This window comes from Jatropha curcas, chromosome 6 (assembly GCF_041381405.1).
Source record: "Jatropha curcas cultivar XTBG-Jc1 chromosome 6, XTBG_Jcur_1.0, whole genome shotgun sequence".
NCBI lineage: Eukaryota > Viridiplantae > Streptophyta > Magnoliopsida > Malpighiales > Euphorbiaceae > Jatropha > Jatropha curcas.
In genome coordinates, this window is record NC_143156.1 from 27,502,556 (window position 1) to 27,523,339 (window position 20,784).

The 20,784-nt window shown below is 36.5% G+C and overlaps 2 protein-coding genes and 2 pseudogenes across 2 annotated transcripts; 1 reads left to right on the forward strand and 3 right to left on the reverse strand.

Moving 5' to 3' along the window:
* The first annotated feature begins 415 nt into the window (after positions 1-415).
* LOC149495846 (uncharacterized) lies at positions 416-4,522 on the forward strand. Its single transcript, XM_089722791.1, has 9 exons — positions 416-595; positions 674-735; positions 964-1,054; positions 1,351-1,437; positions 1,648-1,701; positions 2,441-2,625; positions 3,291-3,373; positions 3,497-3,597; positions 4,059-4,522. Exons 1-9 carry the CDS (start codon positions 548-550, stop codon positions 4,272-4,274), a joined length of 927 nt encoding a protein of 308 aa, XP_089578917.1. The 5' UTR covers positions 416-547; the 3' UTR covers positions 4,275-4,522.
* Positions 4,523-4,577: 55 nt separating this feature from the next.
* LOC149495847 (heat shock 70 kDa protein 4 pseudogene) lies at positions 4,578-6,050 on the reverse strand (annotated as a pseudogene).
* Positions 6,051-6,514: 464 nt separating this feature from the next.
* LOC105647772 (heat shock cognate 70 kDa protein 2) lies at positions 6,515-16,598 on the reverse strand. The gene is made up of 3 exons (XM_089722790.1): positions 16,146-16,598; positions 14,215-15,906; positions 6,515-6,585 (listed from the first exon to the last, which is right to left on the reverse strand). The coding sequence occupies exons 1-3, from the start codon at positions 16,357-16,359 to the stop codon at positions 6,554-6,556; spliced, it is 1,938 nt and encodes a 645-aa protein (XP_089578916.1). The 5' UTR covers positions 16,360-16,598; the 3' UTR covers positions 6,515-6,553.
* LOC149495848 (heat shock cognate 70 kDa protein 2 pseudogene) lies at positions 6,590-7,528 on the reverse strand (annotated as a pseudogene).
* Positions 16,599-20,784: the final 4,186 nt, after the last annotated feature.

Genomic DNA, 20,784 nt, shown 5'->3' on the forward strand with positions numbered 1-20,784 from the left:
AGTGTCAGATATAAATACTTCAACTAAAACTTATTTAAATTTTATTGTTGTATTACTTTTTTATTTTAATTATAAATCTTGAAGAATTTATACATTTTACATGTGAAAATTTATTTTTAAATATGATTGGAGTTAGATAGATCAAAAGTTAAAAATACTAAAAATAGATTAAGTAGGTCGTATATAGGTTAATGCATTCAGTTAACCTATTTATGATATTAAATAGGTTACACGAATTGTATATGGGTCAATATAATCCACTTAACTTATTTATGATATTAAGCAGTTTAAACGTGTGACGTTGGTGTTAACCGTCTAATTTTCGTATTATATTTATATCAAAATTATAAAAAAATTATTTTATCTTTGACTCCGCGAATCGCGTGGGTGATAACACTGTTATAATTAAAATTATAGAAAGGAGTCAGTCGCGTCAGACTCTTTTACATGCTCGGTGCTCCGACTTAACAAGCTCGCGCAAAGAAAACGTTGAAGGTGTAATTTCATCGAGCAGTTGGCGTGCAACAGGGCTAAAACTGAAGGCATAATGAAAGTTAAAAAAGCTTCGGTCTTAACTCTCGCAGAGAGGTGCAAGGTCAGCCCCTATCCCTCTTTCCCTTTCCTCTTAACAAAATTACACCTGACCAAAGTTTAACACCACTGCATGTTTCAGAATCTACTGGCTTCAAATTGGCAAGCTCAACTCAATACCATCAAGGCAGACGCCAAAGGAAGGTACCTTTATTCAATCTAACACTTGGGTTTTCATTTTGTTTGCCGTCTGTAATTCAAAGTCTAAGTTACGCTTAGATAGGGAAAAAATGCGGGCAAAGAAAAGGAAAGTCTTGAACATTCACTTGTCATAAGATTTATAAATTTACTCTTTAATCAAGCTCAGTATAAAATCTATAAAGCTAAGCTAATTGGTGTTTCTTTTTCGGTATTTTCTTATGTTGATGTTAGCAAGGAGGATATACACACTTCAAAAGTTAAATACATAGTCAAGAAAGGGAGGCCTTATGTCTGGGTACCTGAAAAAGATATGCATAATATGGTATAATTTTAACTGGTTCTATGCTTCTTTTTTCTTGAAAATATCTTTCTTTATCAATGTATATTCATTGCAGTTGTTTATGAACACCTGTTAGTTTTTATTCAGTGAAGGAATCTTGTTCAAGTTACTCCTATGTTTTTTATGACAATCTAAATTTCTCAGATTCTGTAGAGCAGTACGGCAGCTTTTAGAGACTACCAAGTCGAAAAATGGCTCTTTACTTCATTCAAAATCATTTTTATGAGTTTTAGTGATTATGCTTGATACCTTTTTCATTTCTTTCTTTGTTCATGTAGAATACAATCATTGATGAACGGGGTTCATTGGCTGTTACGAGTCCTTTTCCTGGCCCCTTATCAAATTTACTCAGATCAATAAGGAAGGTTCAGTTCTAAATTTGACTTGTGCCACATTTATTGTTCAGTTGTTTAATCTATTGCTTCCATTATCCTCTCTTCCATAATTTCAGTTCCTCAAACCACTTCCTTTCATAATTTGCTGTTAGATTGGCATTTGCTCGTTTTTATTTACATAAGAATTGCTATAAATATGCAGCAAGAGCCTAACTTAACCGCTTTATTCTCATGCTGCAGCTACCTGTACGGATTGCTCTAAATGGGAACCTACTCCCTCTTAAAGATGAAAAGGTCTGGCCATTTTTTGAACAGCTTTCAGTGATCATGAAACATTGGACTTTTACCTAAATTAATGCAACAATTGGCTTTGTGATTCAATTTGATTAGAATCACGTGGGAGTAAATTTGTGCATGGGTGATTTGGTCGATATTGTTTTGTTTTGTTTTTCTTTCTAATTTATTTTTAGGGGGACGGGTGCTGAGTGGTGGAGACATCTAATTGTTGTATCTGCTAACCTTAGATTGCTGACAGCATAAAACACTCTTCAAAACATTGTGGTTCCTGTTTGTTACTTATTTATCTACATTTGTCTGATGCTGAACCTTCAGTATTTCTAGTGAAAAATAGATGAAGTTTTAGCAAATGATGCTTTGGAAAGTAAACCCCTTAAAATAGATGTCTAACACAGTTTGAGGTATGCGTCAATAAAGATATGGCTGAACTCTATAGTTTGTAGCATATAACGTTGTTATTCGTGACACTTCAGTAGTACAAAATATTTCTCAGGGTGTACAATTGTTAAGCCTAGGAACTATAAATAAAATAATATCTGTAAATAATAATCTGGCCTATTCTTAACACGTGTAATCACACCTGTTCAGAACACTTGTCTTGTAAACTAGCCGGACACTGTCTGATCAGAATCCAGATTTGATTTTATGGATTATTCTATTTCTGTATAGCAAGAGGAAATAAAAGAAAAGGGAATATTGACGTCAACTTTTTTTTTTTTAATCATTCTTTTTACAGGCTCAATTGGCTACGGAAGCTGTTAAAGAAGTTTTATTGAATGAACAGAGAATGATGAACGAGTACAGTTACACAGTTTCTGGTGTACTAAGTTCTTCTAATCTTATTACTACTTCCCGAAGTGAAAACCTTAAGGAGCTACTTGATCAAGTTGAAAGATATTGTGCTTACAGGTTCAATATAAGGTATTCAACATTTACTCAAATTTAAATCATATTAATCTTGTATTAGTTTGTGAAGTTTTGTTATAAAGATTGGCATGATTGCTCAAATCTGACTTCAATTACTCTGGTCTGCTCTGGTCTGGCATTCTGAAATTTTTCAAGACTCGAATCTGGGATGAAGTAGGAATCACATACTTGGAACATTTTAAGAAAAAAAAAAAAAAAAAAAAAAAAAAAAAAAAAGAAAGAAAGTAAGAAAGAAAGAAAGCAGTCTGTTTTTTCCCCTTTTCCTTAAGAGATAAATTTAGTGTTTACTTGCATCAGCTCCTGCATGGAAACTGAGTAAAAAGAGAAATCATAGTCTTCATCTCCAGCACAGCTAATGCACTTACAAGGAAGCATCCACAAGAGCATCCACATCTTGGAGAAATTGTTTGCTAACATAAGCAATTCATTGCTCACATTTTAATACTCTACGTTCTGTTTGTCAGGGTAGCTAATAGGATCATTTCTGGAGTAGAGTTTTTTATTCTTATTCTTTTCTTCTTTTCTATGGGAGATGGTAAAGTTTTATATGGTATCTGCGTACTACCTGAAGGGGAATCTGCATATTTTTTTTTGTTATGAACCAAGGTGGAAAATTCTTATGAATAACCAGAAACCTAATAAATCAAAATTCTGTCCAGTTCATGTATGTTCATTGATGGCTTTGGACGCTCTCATGAAGTGGAATTGGAGGATTTGGAGACCTCTAAAGCAGATCCCTTAGGTAAGAGTCTCATCGCCAAAAAGGGTGATTGTTTGTGCAGGTTAGCGTGCGTACCACCAAGACTTAAATCTTTTTTGCATTTTGTGCTGATCAAATAACACTTCAAAGTTGTTTCACATGCAGCATCCTTTTCTGCTAAGCTAATTGATGGCATTAATCAAAGTGAAGCAAGGCGTAGAGCCCTAATACTTTTTTGCCTCCTATACATGAATGCAAATGCAAGAGTAAGCTGCCTGAATTACATCATGCATTTAATAGAGATCATGCAATTATGATATTACAATGACATGATCCCCAGTTGTCATCTGGTGCATAATACACAGGTAAACATGCTTAGAATCTTAATGAGGTTGATTACATTTATAGAATGACCCTCTTTGAGACCTGAGGGAGGATGGTCAGAGAAAAGCTGAGGGAGGTCGACTACCTCATGAATGCTGGAGATTACAACATATAGATTGATAAGTTGCTGATACAGTTCTATTTTATGCCCACTTGAGTGCTTTTAGAAACATCAACTGATAAATTTATTAAAAAACAGTACAGAGGAAACCATAGGGTCACTGTAATCAGCTCCATCACGATGCATTTTATTTGGGATTATCAATTATCTATTATTTCTTCGAGAACATACCAATCCCTATACCTAAAAAAGCTGCTGAACTAACTGTCGCCTATTGTCTAGGATGCATATATGCTCTCAGTTGATCGCAAGGGATTTGATGTGCTGGGTAAGATCCAAAGTTCAGTACTAAAGGATGACCTTGGTGAGTACCAGTGGAAGGAATTCAGGTTCAAATTCACGGAAGAGGCACGTGATATTGAAACATGTTGTCGTCAACTTGTAGAAATGGAAGAGGAAGCTGTTAAGAGGGTTTCAAGCTACAGCGGTTTAACATGATAGTATGTGTAACCAGTGGAAAGAATAGGTTCACATTCAAGAAACAAATTATAGGTCATGATCCTGAAGTCTTTTTTGATTTGGACACAGTACACACCGAGATGGAGAACAATGCCCAGGTATCAAGAATGCAGTTTTAGATGACTATAATATTCTCTCTTAACCCTTCTGTAATATTTTGTTTTCGCTTATCAAACAAGTTTGTAAAATCAGCGTTCAATTAAACTAAATAAGTTCTTAAATATAAATTACATATGGATTAAATAAGTTGAGAAAAAAAAAAAAAATTGGTCGCCACCATTTTCAAAGAATCAAAACAGGCCACTCAGAATCAGCATCATGGTATATATCTTGTGACATGCACCAGTTCCTTGCTGCCAGCCATATCAGTACCGTCTCAGCATCAGCATCATTATATATACTGGCAATTATGGAATTGCAGATGCTCTCAAGCTCTTTCATCTTGTCCTCGAAGTCACCTGCCTCTGCAAGCTGGTTTCTATCTAGCCACTGAAAGGCGTGATCAATAAGCATCCTCAATCTTCTTTTTATCAGCCACGGCCAAAGGTCTTTCATCGTGTCCTCGAACTCATCTCCCTTCGCAAGCCGGTTGCTGCTTACCCTCTGAATGCCCTGATCAATAGCATCATCCTCAATCTTCTCATCAGTTGCAGCAAAGTTGGAACTGATCTTCTCAACGTAGACATCATTCCTCATTCTATCGGCACGGTTCTCCAAAGCGTTCTTTTTCTTGTGCTCCTCATCTTCAACCTTGTACTTCGTAGCCTCCTGGACCATCTTCTCAATTTCTTCCTTCGACAACCTATCCTTGTCGTTAGTAATTGTAATCTTGTTCTTTTGGCCGGTGGTCTTATCCTCAGCTGACACATTCAAGATGCCATTGGCATCAATATCAAAGCAAACAGTAATCTGAGGAACACCTCTTGGTCCTGGTGGAATACCGGAGAGCTCAAATTTGCCGAGCAAGTTGTCTCTTGTTCTGGTTCTCTCGCCCCCATCGACATGGATCAAAATACAAGGTTGATTGTCGGAGTCGGTGGAGAAAACTTTCACTTTCTTTGTTGGGATTGTTGTGTTTCTTGGGATCAAAACAATCATATCACCACTGCCAATTTCTAGACCAAGGGACAGAGGGGTAACCTCCAACAGAAGATCCTGCACGTTCTCATTGCCTTCACCACTCAAGATAGCAGCCCGGACAGCAGCACCGTAAGCAACGGCAACATCTGAGTTAATAGGCCTGCAAAGCTCCTTCCCATTAAAGAAAGCTTGCAATAGCTACTGCACCTTGGGAATCCTGGTGGATCCACCAACAAGAACAACATCATGTACACTGCTCTTATCCATCTTAGCAACCCTAGGACATTTTTGCACAAGCTCAATACATTTTCTGAAAAGATCCATGTTAAGCTCCTCAAATTTGGCAGGCGTGAAGGTTGAATAAAAATGAATACCCTCATACAGAGAATCAAGTTCAATAGTTGTTTCAGCAGTAAAGGAAAGAATCCTCTTTGCTGTCTCAGAAGCAATTCTCAGCCTCCTAAGAGCTCTTGGGTCTCCACTGATGTCTTTCTCGTTCCTTGTCTTAAATTCTTGAGCAAAGTGTTTCACCAGTCTATTGTCAATATCCTCACCTCCTAGGTGGGTGTGTCCCGTGGAGGCCTTGACTGATAGGTGATCTTGGGCCTTAAGATCCCATGGAGAAACAATCCAATGGAGAAACCAAAGTTTGAATAAATGAGCTAAAATAATAGCAACGACAGAGCATCTTAAGATCCCATATCCCATACGCAAGCAATACGAAAAGCATACAGCTCCTCAGCCATCGTTTCAAGTCATAATCATCGTTGATGCACTTGACATTATATTGCACACCATTTAAAAACTAAATCGCCTTTGCTCAAGCACCTAAATTTGCATATACAATGATATATTGAATCACTGCTAAGCTAACAACAACTGTTTTCAACAAACAATTAGCTTGGAACCAAATCAACCAATGCCCGCTAATAGTAAATGGCAACAAGTTGGAAATAGAACAAAAACCAGCAATAGACAACAAACAATATGCACTGGCTTTTCCAATCGCAAATTAAATAAACCCAGAAGCCATTGATGTAGCAAAACTTGAAAATAAAGCTAATATCTTGACAATAAAAATTGGATAAGTCGTTGACATAATGTCTTAAAAGTAGAAATATTAAAACAAAAAATTAATGCTGACCAACATACCATACTCAAAGCATCCAACAGTCCACTTACTCAACTTCCTCAATCTTGGGACCAGCACCTGTATACATCTTGGCAATGATGGGATTGCAGATGCTCTTAAGCGCTTTCATTTTGTCCTCGAACTCCTCTGCCTTTGCAAGCTGGTTTCTGTCTAGCCACTGAATGGCCTGATAAACAGCATCCTTAATCTTATTCTCATCGCCGGCGGCCAACTTGGAACTGATCTTCTCATCCTTGACAGTGTTCCTCATGTTGTAGGCATAGTACTCCAAAGCATTCATTGCCTTCACATTTTTCATGTGCTCCTCATCTTCGGCCTTGTACTTCTGAGCCTCCAGGATCATCTTCTCAATTTCTTCCTTGGACAACCTACCCTTGTCACTTGTAATTGAGATATTGTTCTTTTGGCCAGTGGTCTTATCCTCAGCTGAGACATTCAAGATGCCATTGGCATCAATACAAAAGCAAACAGTAATCTGAGGAACAAACCTTGGTGCTAGTTGGATGCCGCAGAGCTCAAATTTGCCGAGCAAGTTGTTGTCCTTTGTTCTGCTTCTCTCACCCTCGTAGACTTGAATCGAAATAGTAGATTGGTCGTCAATGCTGGTGGTGAAAACTCCTTCCTTCTTTGTGGGAATTGTTGTGTTTCTTGGGATCAAAACTGACATGACACCACCAGTAGTTTCCAGACCAAGGGAAAGGGGGGTAACATCCAACAACACAAGATCCTGGACCTTCTCATTGCCTTCACCACTCATGATGGCAGCCTGGACAGCAGCACCATAAGCAACGGCTTCATCTGGGTTAATACTCTTGCACAGCTCCTTCCCATTAAAGAAATCTTGCAATAGCTGCTGCACCTTGGGAATCCTGGTGGATCCACCAACAAGAACAACGTCATGCACACTGCTGTTGTCCATCTTAGCATCCCCCAGACATTTCTCCACGTGCTCCATACATTTGACGCGCTTGGGTAAGGGTCTCATCACCAAAATGGGTGATTATTTTGAGCAGGATGCATATATGCTCTCAGATGATGGCAAGGGATTTGATGTGGTGGAAAATGTTCATAGTTCAGTAATAAAGGATGGCCTTGGTATTGAAATTAATATCAATTCTTTTACTAAAATTAATAGAAAAAATAAGGTTGAATATTTAATTTAATTAATTCAATGCTACAGATATATGGCGAATAAATTTTTAATAAAACTAATTTACAAATGAAATGAATTTCGTAGAAGAACATTCCATGCAGTGTATTTTCTAGAAAAGAGACAATCCAATTGAGAAACCAAAGTTTGAATAACTGAGCTAAAATAACAGCAACGGTAGAGCATCTTAAGATCCCATATCCTATAAGCAAGCAATACGAAAAGCATACAGTTCCTCAGCCATCATTTCAAGTCATAATCATTGTTGATGCGCTTGTGTTAAAGGTTACAGCTACAGCTGCATTGAAGTAAAATTGAAGCAAGTATTGTCGACAGATATTTGATATATTTTGCTGATGAAGATAATGTAGCTGATTGGAGATTATTTTGCTAAAGTTATTTAGATTTTGTTTTATTTTATTATGTTGTAATCTCCATCTCTTGTATTAGTTGAAGTCAAGAAGTAGTACTTGAAAAATATGTGATGTACCTTACTTTAAGCTTTAATTCGGAAGACAAAATTCCTTGATTTATGGAGGTTTGGTGAACAAACTTTAGAATAACTCTTGTATAAATATTTTCACTCTACTATAATGGAGATAAGATCTTTTCTCTCCACATTTTACATAATTCTCTGCAGAATTTTCCATCTCTTTTTTAATTCTCTGTTCTTCTAAACCAAAAAATGGTTTCAGAGCTGAAAAATGAATTTTAGTATGCTATAGCAGTGAATCCAAAACCTATAGAATTTTAAATCCTATTAGTAAACAGGTGTATATCAGTAGGAGTATCAAATTCGATGAGAATGGTGAATGAGATTGGAGTAAAAGGGAGCTAGGAAATGCTAAATCAGTTCTTGAATAAGATCATTTTTAGCAAGAGCATGAACTTCCAGTTGACAATGAAGATGGATCAGATGAAGATGATTATGGAATTAGAGGAATTAGATCCCTAGAAAAAATTTACAACAGATTTAATATTGTTTTACTTGAACCAACTCAGGTGGATGAAGCCTTAAAATTGCCTGAGTGGAGAGCTGCCATGGAGGAGGAGTTGAAGATGATTATGAAGAATGAAACATGGATTTTAGTTCCTAGACCATTGAATAAGCATGTAATTGGAACTAAATGGGTATTCAAATTGAAATTAAATTATGATGGCTCCATCAATAAGCACAAAGCAAGATATGTTGTTAAAGGCTACGCTCAACAACAAGGGATTGATTTTTCAGAAACCTTCGCACCAGTTGCAAGATTTGATACTATCAGATTGATTTTGGCACTAGCAGCAAGTGAAGGCTGGCAAGTCTTTCAATTGGATGTGAAATCAGCTTTCTTAAATGGGTCTTTGAAGGAAGAAGTGTATATTGAGCAGCCTAAAGGTTTTAATGATGGAAGCAATAGAGTGTGTTTATTGAAGAAAGCACTCTATGGCTTAAAACAGGCCCCAAGGGCCTAGTATGTCAAGATTGATTATTACTTGTTGAATTTGGGTTTTAAACACAGCTTGAATGAGGCAACGCTTTATGTAACTCAACAAGGAAGTGATGTGCTTATCATGTCTGTGTATGTTGACGATCTACTTGTCACAAGCAACAATTTACAATTAATTCAAGAATTCAGATTGAAGATGTAGCAGGTTTTTGAGATGAATGATCTTGGCTTAATGTGTTATTTCCTTGGGATTGAAATTGTTCAAGATGAGCAAGGGATTTTTATTTCACAAAAGAAATTTGCTTGGGAGTAGGGGTGGCCATATTACGGTTTCGAAAACCGGAACCGTCGGTTCGAACCGGTCCCGAACCGTAACCGGAACCGGTGAGAACCGAAACCAGGCCGAACCGGAACCGGAACCGGAGATTTTCGGTTCGGTTCCGGTTCCAGATTTCTGGAACCAAAACCGGCGGTTCCAGAAAACCGGTCGAAACCGGATTGGAACCGCTGGTTCCCAGGCCGGTTAGAACCGGCGGTTCTAGCCGTTATAAACTGTCAGACCAGTTTTTTTTTTTTTTTAAATTTTATTGTGAAATCTCTTAATTACCCCTCCCAATAGCCATAACAGCTAGTTTCAAGGGTATTTTTAGAAAAATGATTTTTTGGATTTATTATAAATACCTCATTTCATTTACAAATTCATTACAAAAAAATCTCAACTCTCTCTACTTACTCTCTCTACAATATACTACATTTTACTACACTCTACTCTATATTATTCTTCTCTACTCTACAATCTCTCTTATTAAGTTATTATTCTCTCTAATTTTTTTTATTCAATTTTCCAAATTATATCTTATTATCATATAACGGCAAGTGGAGGAAACTCAAATTCGGGTAAGGGCAAGGGAAAGATTGGAGAAACACAATATTCGTCTATCCCTACAAACGACATCTATGATTTCACTTCCAACCAATTTAATTTTGAGGGATATCCAAATGAAAATTTGGAAATTCCAACTCAAGAATCTGAATTTAATGAGCAATTACAAGAAGAGGAAGAGCAAGAGCAAGAGCAACGAGCACAAATTGTTGGAAGAGCAAGACAAAGTTCCGACATATTCGCCATTCATTTCACGAAAAAATTCAAAGGTGAGAAAATGTACGATGTAATTTGCAATTATTGTGAAAAATCTCATAAATTTAAACAAGCAGGCGGCTATGGATCATTTTGGAAGCATTTGGAGACAAAACATCCAACAAAAATAGGAGTTGATCGGTCTCAAACACAAATTTCCGGGTACGCATCTTCTAACATTTCTTTATTTCAATATTCTGAAAAAATACAAAAAGAAGAATTAGCAAAAATGATTTCTATGAAACATTTATCTTTTAGTTTTGGTGAAAAAGTAGGTTTTAATAATTATTGTCAAAAAGTTTTAAATCCTTCTGCTAAAAGAGTACCAAGAAATACTGTAAAACGAACTATTATTTCTTTATATAATAAAGGAAAAAAAGAGTTAGAGCTTTTATTTTCTCAAATGAAAATTTGTGTTTAAATTTGTTGTGATATTTGGAGTGATCATTGGCAAATGCATTCTTATAGGGGTATTACATGTCATTGGATTGATGATGATTGGAAAATTCAAAAACGAATTATTGCTTTTCGTGTTTTTTGATGATAAACATATTGCAAATAATATTTATAGAATAATTGTTTCAATTTTAGATGAATATAAGTTGACAAAAAAATTTTTTCAATTTCATTTGATAATGCTTCTGCAAATACTAAATCAATTATTGAACTTAAAAATATTTGTGAACTAAATATTGGTGGAAAATTTTTTCATATAAGATGTGCATGCCATGTTTTAAATTTATGTGTATAAGATGGTTTAAAAATTCTTGAATATTTTATTTCTCCAATTAAAAAAGCTATTTCATATTTATGGGGACATCCCCAAGTGATGAAAAGTTGGGTTAAATTTTGTAAAGAAAATAATAAAAGACCAAAATATTTTCCAAGGGATGTCCCAACTCGTTGGAATTCAACATATGAATTACTAAACGAGTCTTTTTCTTATAAAGAATTATTATGCTTTTTTGTTACTAATAATATTGAGGATATTAATTTATATCCACAAAATTGGGATATTTGTGCAAAAATTTTAGATATTTTAAAAATTTTTAATGATGCTACCTATAAATTTAGTGGGATTTATTATCCCACATCTCATTTATTTTTATCTACGTGTATTAATATTGTTAGTGCACTCCAAAAATTTGAAAATGATGATTTATTAAAAGATTGTATTTTTTCAATGAAAAAAAAAAATGGTTATCTTATTTTAAAAATATACCACCCTTTTATCTTGTTGCTATTGTATTTGATCCTAGATGTAAAATTGATGTTTTGTGTGATTATTTGACTATTTATTATGAAGTATTAAATCTTGATGTAGAAGATAATGTTAATATAAATGTAGTAATGCATGAGGTTAAACAAAATATTATGCAATTATATAATGAATTTGTTCAAGTTTCTAGTTCATCTACTTCTACTTCTTCTCAATCTAATATTCAACAATTTCCAACACAAACGGTAAGTGGTGTTGGTGTTGCTCAACAAGTTTTACTAGAAAGACAAAAAAGAACAAGGGAATCCAGTTCTTTTTCTGAATTTGATAATTATCTAACTACTTGTTTTGAGTTTGGTAATGATTATGCAGATACTGATTTTCCAATTTTAGATTGGTGGAGTCGTCACGCAAATACTTTTCCAATTCTTTCTTTAATTGCAAAACAAGTTTTAGCAGCTCCGGTCTCCACTGTTGCGGTTGAACAAGCTTTTAGTCAAGGAGGAAACATACTTGATGAAACACGATCTCGCATGACACCCGATTCATTAGAAGCACAATCATGCGTGGATGATTGGAGCAAGGCCGAACTAAGAGCCCAAGAAAATCCAAAAGAAAATGAAGATTTATATGATTTATACGATGGGTCCTCAACGGGAACATCAATAAGTGGTACAAATAGTGATTAAGGTAAAAGGGGTGAAATTGGTATAAGATAAGTAAGAACTACGCGGGCTTTGATTCCTCTAAACCCCAAGAGGATACATAGACAACTTAATTTTTTTTTTTAAAAAAAAAAATTAAGTTCAAGCCCTTTTTTTTTTAAAATTATGTTCAAACTTTTTTAAACAAAAAATAAATTCAGTTGAAATTTTTTTTTAAAAAAAATAATTATGTTCAAGTCTTTAAAAAAATAAATTTAATTGAAGTATTTTTTAATTTTTTATGTTCAAATATATTTTTTTTAAACCGGTCTTCAAAATTTAAAATTTAAAATTATGTGATTCGCAGGAAAATCGATTAGAACCGTCGGTTTTGTCACCGGACGGTTCCAAACCGGAACCGAAACTGAACCTTTTCGGTTCGATTCCGGAACCGTGGCCACCCCTACTTGGGAGTTGCTTAAAAAAATTTGAACTTAGCAAATGCAAACCAGTGAGTACACCTACAGCCCATGGAATAAAATTGCAAAAGGATGATGATTCTCACTCTATAAATGCTTCAATTTATAGGAGCATGGTTGGTTCTTTGCTTTATTTATGTGTAATAAGACCAGATATCATGTTTGCAACAAATTTACTGTTGAGATTCATGAATTCACCAATTGAAAACCATCTTAAAGCAGCCAAACGGGTTCTGAGATATGTGCAAGGGACTGCTGGATTTGGTTTGTTTTATAGAAGATTAAATGGTGTGAAGTTGTTGGGGTTCTCAGACAGTGATTGGGTTGGTTCATTGGACGATATGAAGAGCACTACTGGTTTTTGTTTTTCACTTGGTTCTGCTGTCATTTGCTGGGGAACAAGAAAGCAAGCTTCAGTTGCTCAATCAACTGCAGAGGTAGAGTATGTTGAAGCATCTGCTGCTGTAAACCAAGCAATTTGTTTGAGAAAGGTGTTAGCTAATCTGAAATTTCATCAAGAGAATCCAACTAAAATACTTTGTGATAACAAATCAGCTGTTGCTATGGTTAAGAATCCAATCTTCCATGGAAAAACCAAACTTATAAAAATCAAGTATCATGCAATTCGTGAAGCTGAAAATGATAATGAAATTCAAATTATCCATTGCTGTTCTGAAGACCAAACAGCATATATTTTCACCAAGCCATTGCAAAAGCTATCATTTGAGTTTCTCAGGAATAGACTTGGTGTTTGTCTCAACTCTTGCATCAAGGAGGAGTGTTAAAGGTTACAACTACAGCTCCATTGAAGTAAAATTGATACAAGTGTTGCCGATAGATATTTGATGTATTTTGCTGATGAAGATAATGTAGCTGATTGGAGATTATTTTGCTAAAGTCATTTAGATTTTGTTTTAATTTGTTATGTTGTAATCTCCATCTCTTGTATTAGTTGAAGTCAAGAAGTAGTACTTGAAAAATATGTGATGTACCTTGCTTTAAGCTTTAATTCGGAAGACAAACTTCCTTAATTTATGGAGGTTTGGTGAACAAATTTTAGAATAACTCTTGTATAAATATTTTCACTCTACTGTAATGAAGATAAGATCTTTTTTCTCCACATTTTACATAATTCTCTGCAGAATTTTCCTTCTCTTTGTTAATTCTCTGTTCTTCTAATCAACAGCTTGACATTATATTGCACACCATTTTAAAACTAAATCGCCGTTCCCAAGCACCTAAATTTGCATATACAATGATATATTGAATCCCTACTAAGCTAACTACAACTGTTTTCAACAAACAATTAGCTTGGAACCAAATCAACCAATGCCCGCTAATGGTAAATGGCCACAAATTGGAAATAGAACAAAAATCAGTAATAGACAACAAATAATATACACTGGCTTTTCTAATCGCAAATTAAATAAACCCAGAAGCCATTGATGTAGCAAAACTTGAAAATAAAGCTAATATCTTGACAATAAAAATTGGATAAGTCGTTGATATAATGTCTTAAAGTAGAAATATTAAAAAAAAAATAATAATAATCATACTGACCAATAAAGAAAATAAAATATTCATCACCATCTTTACTCAAGCATCAAACAAGCCACTTAGCACCACTGCCACCTGCTGGAGGAACATCATCTTCCATGCCGCCACCCATGTCAGCACCATACATCTCGGCAATGATGGGATTGCAGATGCTCTTAAGCGCTTTCATTTTGTCCTCGAACTCCTCTGCCTTTGCAAGCTGGTTTCTGCCTAGCCACTGAATGGTCTTATAAACAGCATCCTTAATCTTATTCTTATCACCGGCGGCCAACTTGGAACAGATCTTCTCATCCTTGACAGTGTTCCTCATGTTGTAGGCATAGTACTCCAAAGCATTCATTGCCTCCACATTTTTCTTGTGCTCCTCATCTTCGGCCTTGTACTTCTGAGCCTCCAGGATCATCTTCTCAATTTCTTCCTTGGACAACCTACCCTTATCACTTGTAATTGAGATATTGTTCTTTTGGCCAGTGGTCTTATCCTCAGCTGAGACATTCAAGATGCCATTGGCATCAATACAAAAGCAAACAGAAATCTGAGGAACAAACCTTGGTGCTGGTTGGATGCCACAGAGCTCAAATTTACCGAGCAAGTTGTTGTCCTTTGTTCTGCTTCTCTCACCCTCGTAGACCTGAATCAAAACTTTAGGTTGGTCGTCAATGACGGTGGTGAAAACTTTTTCCTTCTTTGTGGGAATTGTTGTGTTTCTTGGGATCAAAACTGACATGACACCACCACTAGTTTTCAGACCAAGGGACAGGGGGGTAACATCCAACAACACAAGATCCTGGACCTTCTCATTGCCTTCACCACTCAAGATGGCAGCCTGGACAGCAGCACCATAAGCAACGGCTTCATCTGGGTTAATACTCTTGCACAGCTCTTTCCCATTAAAGAAATCTTGCAATAGCTGCTGCACCTTGGGAATCCTGGTGGATCCACCAACAAGAACAACATCATGCACACTGCTGTTGTCCATCTTAGCATCCCCCAGACATTTCTCCACGTGCTCCATACATTTTCTGAAAAGATCCATATTAAGCTCCTCAAATCTGGCGCGAGTCATGGTCGAGTAGAAATCAGTACCCTCGTACAAAAAATCAATTTCAATAGTTGCCACAGCAGTAAAGGAAAGAGCCCTCTTTGCCCTCTCACAAGCAGCTCTCAGCCTCCCAAGAGCTCTTGGGTTTCCACTGATGTCTTTCTTGTTCTTCCTCTTAAATTCTTGAACAAGGTGGTTCACCATTCTGTTGTCAATGTCCTCACCTCCGAGATGGGTGTCTCCAGCCATGGCCTTGACCTCAAAGATTCCGTCTTTAATTGTGAGCAATGAGACATCAAAAGTACCACCACCCAAATCAAAAATCAACACATTCTTCTCATCGTCACTGGTTGCCATCTTGTCAAGACCATAAGTAATGGCAGCAGCTGTTGGCTCGTTGATGATACGCATGACATTGAGACCAGCAATTGCACCGGCATCCTTTGTGGCCTGCCTCTGAAAGTCATTGAAATATGCAGGGACTGTGACCACTGCATTCTTCACTGTAGTACCAAGGTATGCCTCAGCAATCTCACGCATTTTACTGAGAACCATGGAAGAGATTTCCTCAGCAGCAAACAGCTTCTCCTGACCCTTGTAGTTTACAACAATCACGGGCTTATCACCAGGTCCTGAAATAACCTTGAAAGGCCAGAGCTTGATGTCATCCTGAACTGAAGTGTCACTAAATCTCCTACCAATCAACCGCTTTGCATCTGCGACATAAGAAAATCATTTAGTAAGTGCAGCACAATAGAGAGAGCCCGAACGATAAATGGAAATTAAAAGGCTACACGAGATAACACATATCAACCCTTATAGACTCTTAAAGTTCCATCAAACATCAATGCTACAAGCATTAATACACAAACAAATTTGACCATTTAAACTTAACCAATTCTCGAATTTTATTGCCTAAACTTATTAACAGAAGCTGTTTAAAAGAAATACTGACCGAAGACTGTATTGACGGGGTTCATGCCGACCTGGTTTTTAGCAGCATCACCAATCAAACGTTCGCTATCGGTAAATGCAACGTGAGACGGTGTAGTTCTGTTCCCTTGGTCATTGGCTATGATCTCAACTCTATCATGTTGCCAAACACCAACACAGGAGTAGGTAGTACCCAAATCGATTCCAATAGCCGGTACTTTGCCTTTGCCGGCCATTATGTCAGATCACAAGGAAGTTTTTGGAGGAATTGAGAGGCGGAGAGAGGTAAACTGAAATACTACAAAACCAAGAGATAAGCGTGTTTTGTTCTTGGGCTTTCTTTTGAGAGCGTGTAGCTTTGAGTTATGAATCGTTAGAATTGGAAAAGATTGGATCTTTACTTCAACCAAAATCACTGGGATGAGTTTTTTGAGATCATGCTTGACACTTTTTTCAATTCTTAGTCATTAATGAACATGGTTCATTGGCTGTTGGTTTCCTTTGCCCTGGCTCTTTATCAAATGTACTAAGGTGATCAAGACAGGAGGATTGATGCTAAGATGATCAATAAAGGAGGATTGATGCTCAACTTTGTTGGGCGATGCCACTGAACACACTTTTGAAAAAGAAAAAAAAAAATAAAAAGGAGAAAGTAATGGACGCTTCCTCTTCTCGCATGAATTGGAAAAGATTACCTCAATCAAAGGCACACCAACAAGAAAGAAAATTCTGTGTTTGAGAGGGAGAGAGTTATTCAGTTTTAAGAAGGGTCCTAAAACTAGAGTAGGGAAAAATAGTGAGGATAATTTAGGTGTTTTTGGGAAACACTTTTGAGTGCTCGTATTTTTGCATTACTCTCTTTGTACGCCTACTATTTTTAATAGGTTAAGAATTATATTGGAGTTGGTCCCGTAAACGTAGCTCCAAACAGTTAAGGGTGAACCACATTAAATTTCTCTGTCATATTTTTATTTTTTCGCTGCGTAATTATTCTCGTAATTTTTTATTGCTGGCCCTAACAAGTGGTATCAGAGCCGAAAGTTTTGATAGGTCGAGCCGTTGAGATAGCGGTACCGGATCCGTGGATACATTTCAAAAATAAATATACCACGACGAATAGAAAATTACGACGAGTTCATTAGTGCTGTCTGCTCGGAAAGACGCTGCAGAATCGACTTAGCAATGAATAGTAAAATAGTAACTCAAAGTTGATGGTGAACAGTTACTATTGGCGTTACTGTTGCTAAGTCCATCACTATTAAGCTCAGTACTATTCACGTATAGTACTATTTACATGTACAGTTACTATTCTCGTATACTAGTACTATTTATGTATACGGATACTGTTCACTCAAAGGTTATGGAGGTTAGAACAAGAAATATGATCAGTCTATATGGCGCAAATTACCATATATGGAGAAATAAAATGAGAGATCTCCTTATGGTAACCAAAATGCATTTGCCCATGTTTAGTTCAAGTAAACCGAAGACAAGACTGATGAAGAATGGGCTTTCGAGCATGAGCAAGTTTGCAGCTATAATCGACAATTTGTCGATGACAATGTGTACAACCACATTTGTAACGAGACTCATGCCAAAACATTATGGAACAAGCTTAAAGAGCTATATGCCTCAAAATCTGGCAATAATCAAGAGTTCTATTTGACGAAGCTGATGAATTTCAAATACCAAGAAGGTAATTCTATAGCAGATCACTTAAGTGAAATACAGGCGACTATTCACCAGCTGTCAAATATGGGCATAAAATTTGATGATAAAATCCTTGGCCTTATGGTGCTTGCCTCCTTACTAGAGTCATGGGAGACTTTGAAGATATCAATAACAAACTCTACACCACATAGTGGAGTTAGCTGGGAATTTGTTAAAAATGTTGTTCTGAATGAAGAAATGAGACGTAAATCACAGAATCCTTCTTCATCTTAGTCAGACATTCTTTTAGCAGATGCTAAAAGAAATAATCAGCCTAGAGGGAGGAGCCAATCTAGAAGTTCAAATAAAAGAGATAAGAGCAGGGGTAAATCAAACAGATTTGCCAATATTGTGTGTCATCACTGTGGGAAGAAGGGGCACATTAAAAGGTATTGCCGGAAGTTCAAAAGTGATCAAGAGAAGATCCAAGGCAAAGCAAAGAAAGAAGAAAGCAGTGATGATGAAGCTAATGTTATTATTGAGTTCCAATTGTTCATTGAAGACAGTATCAACCTTGCAACCCAAGGGACCAGTTGGGTAATTGATAGTGGGGCTACACTTCATGCAACATCCCAGAGAGAAAATTTTTCATCTTACACACCAGATGATCTGGGTGTGGTCAAGATAGCGGACAACAAACTGTTGAAAGTCGTCGGGAAGGGAGACATTTGCTTAGAGACAAAAAATGGCTCGAGATTAATTCTAAAAGATGTCGAGCATGTACCAGATATGCATTCTAATTTAATCTCGGTTGGCAGACTTGATGCTGAAGATTTCTGTAGCACCTTCAGAAATGGTCAGTGGAAGCTCACTAAAGGTTCCATGATGATAGCCAACGGAAGGAAAGACCCAAAGTTGTACATAATGCATATGAAGCTCTCCCAAGATATTTTAAATGTAGCAGAGGATGATAGTACGGTTGAATTGTGGCACAAAACGACTAGGCCACATGAGTGAAAAAGGAATGACAACTCTGGTTAGAAACAACATGCTATCTGGATTGAATAAAGTCCATTTAGAGAAGTGTTCTGATTGTATGGCAGGAAAACAGAATAGAGTAACTTTTAAGATTTCTCAGCCTTCCAGAATGAAGAATGTGTTAGATCTGGTACATTCAGATTTGTGTGGACCTTTGACGATGTCATATGGTGGAAATCGATACTTCGTAACATTTATTGATGACCATTCTAGGAAGACCTAGGTATATACTTTGAAGTCTAAAGATCAAGTTTTAGATGTTTTTAAACAATTTCTAAACTTGGTTGAGAGACAGACAGGCAAAAAGCTGAAGTGCATCATTACAGATGATGGTGGAGAATACACTGGGTCATTTAATGCTTTCTGCAAAGAGTATGGTATTCGACATCAAACAACACCTCCCAAGAGGCCGCAACTGAATGGTTTGGTTGAGAGGATGAACAGAACTTTGATGGAGAGAGTCAGATGTTTACTCTCACATGCAAAGTTGTCTAAAAGATTTTGGGGTGAAGCTCTTCTTACAGCAGTTCACTTTATAAATCGTTCACCTTGTGTTCCTCTACAGTATGATACTCCAGAAAGAGTATGGTCAGGAAAGGATGTTTCCTATGATCATTTGTGGGTGTTTGGTTGCACAGCCTTCGTGCATATTCCTAAGGATGAGAGGTCTAAGCTTGATGTCAAGACTCGACAATGTGTATTCATTGGCTATGACCAAGATCAATTTGGCTATAGATTTTATGATCCAGTCTGGAAAAAGATGATAAGAAGTAGAGATGCTGTATTTGTTGAAAATCAGAATATTGAAGATGTTGAAAAGACTCAGAAGTAAGCTGCCGATAGATTTGAAGATGATTCAACAAATATGCAAATAGTTCCTCCAACAATAGAACAAAGACAAGTTGGAGATAAAGAAAATTTTCACAAGAACAAGAGCCAAAGTTAGAAAATCCAGAAGTTCCTTATCATAATGAACCAGAAGACGATTTTGATGGTGTTCATGTTCAGCCACCAGCACCAGAAGGTTCTCGAACATTAAGAAGGTTTAGTAGAGTCAGACAACCATCTACTAGATATTCAGTCAATGAGTATGTACTGATGACTGACGGAGGAGAACTTGAAAGCTTTGAAGAAGCTATGGAAAATGAACACAAAAGGAACTGGATTGAAGCCATGCAAGATGAAATGAAGTCCTTGCATGAGAATAAAACATTTGAGCTGGTGAAGTTGCCCAAAGGCAAGAAAGCTTTTAAGAACAAGTGGGTGTTTAGGATCAAGCAGGAAGAACACAGCTCCCAACCATGATTCAAAGCTAGACTAGTTGTGAAAGGATTCAATCAAAGAAAGGTTATTGATTTTGATGAAATCTTTTCACCAGTTGTGAAAATGACATCCATTCGGACAATGCTCGGAATGGCCGCCAGTTTTAATCTGGAAATCGAGCAAATGGATGTGAAGACTGCCTTCCTACATGGTGACTTGGAAGAAGAAATATACATGGAGCAGCCAGAGGGTTTCATCGAAAACGGAAAAGAGTACTATGTATGTAAGTTGAAGAAAAGCTTGTATGGTTTAAAATAGGCACTAAGACAGTGGTATAAGAAGTTTAAATCTGTTATGGGGGAGCAAGGTTACAAAAAGACTACTTCAGATCATTGTTTCTTTGTAAAGAAATTCTCTAATGATGACTACATTATTCTTTTACTCTATGTAGAAGATATGTTCATTGTTGGTCAGAATTCTGTCAGAATTAATAGCTTGAAGAAACAACTAAGTAAGTCTTCTGCTATGAAAGGCTTGGGACCAGCAAAGCAGATTCTTAGCATGAAGATTACAAGGAATTGAAGAACTAAGAAATTATGGTTGTCACAGGAGAAGTACACTGAGAAAGTACTTCAAAGGTTTAATATGGAGAATGCTAAAGCGGTTAGTTGTCCTCTTGCTAATCACTTTAAATTAAGCTCAAAATAGTG

What these genes read in the sequence shown, in the direction of transcription:
- LOC149495846 (XM_089722791.1), top strand. Translation starts at nt 548, where the DNA reads ATGAAAGTTAAAAAAGCTTCGGTCTTAACTCTCGCAGAGAGGTGCAAG. An exon ending in CTCTCGCAGAGAGGTGCAAG is followed by an intron (nt 596 to 673) that starts GTCAGCCCCTAT and finishes TGCATGTTTCAG; the next exon opens with AATCTACTGGCTTCAAATTG. An exon ending in AAAAAGATATGCATAATATG is followed by an intron (nt 1,055 to 1,350) that starts GTATAATTTTAA and finishes TTGTTCATGTAG; the next exon opens with AATACAATCATTGATGAACG.
- LOC105647772 (XM_089722790.1), bottom strand. Translation starts at nt 16,359, where the DNA reads ATGGCCGGCAAAGGCAAAGTACCGGCTATTGGAATCGATTTGGGTACT. An exon ending in CCCCGTCAATACAGTCTTCG is followed by an intron (nt 15,907 to 16,145) that starts GTCAGTATTTCT and finishes CTTATGTCGCAG; the next exon opens with ATGCAAAGCGGTTGATTGGT. An exon ending in TCCTCCAGCAGGTGGCAGTG is followed by an intron (nt 6,586 to 14,214) that starts GTGCTAAGTGGC and finishes AGATGTATACAG; the next exon opens with GTGCTGGTCCCAAGATTGAG.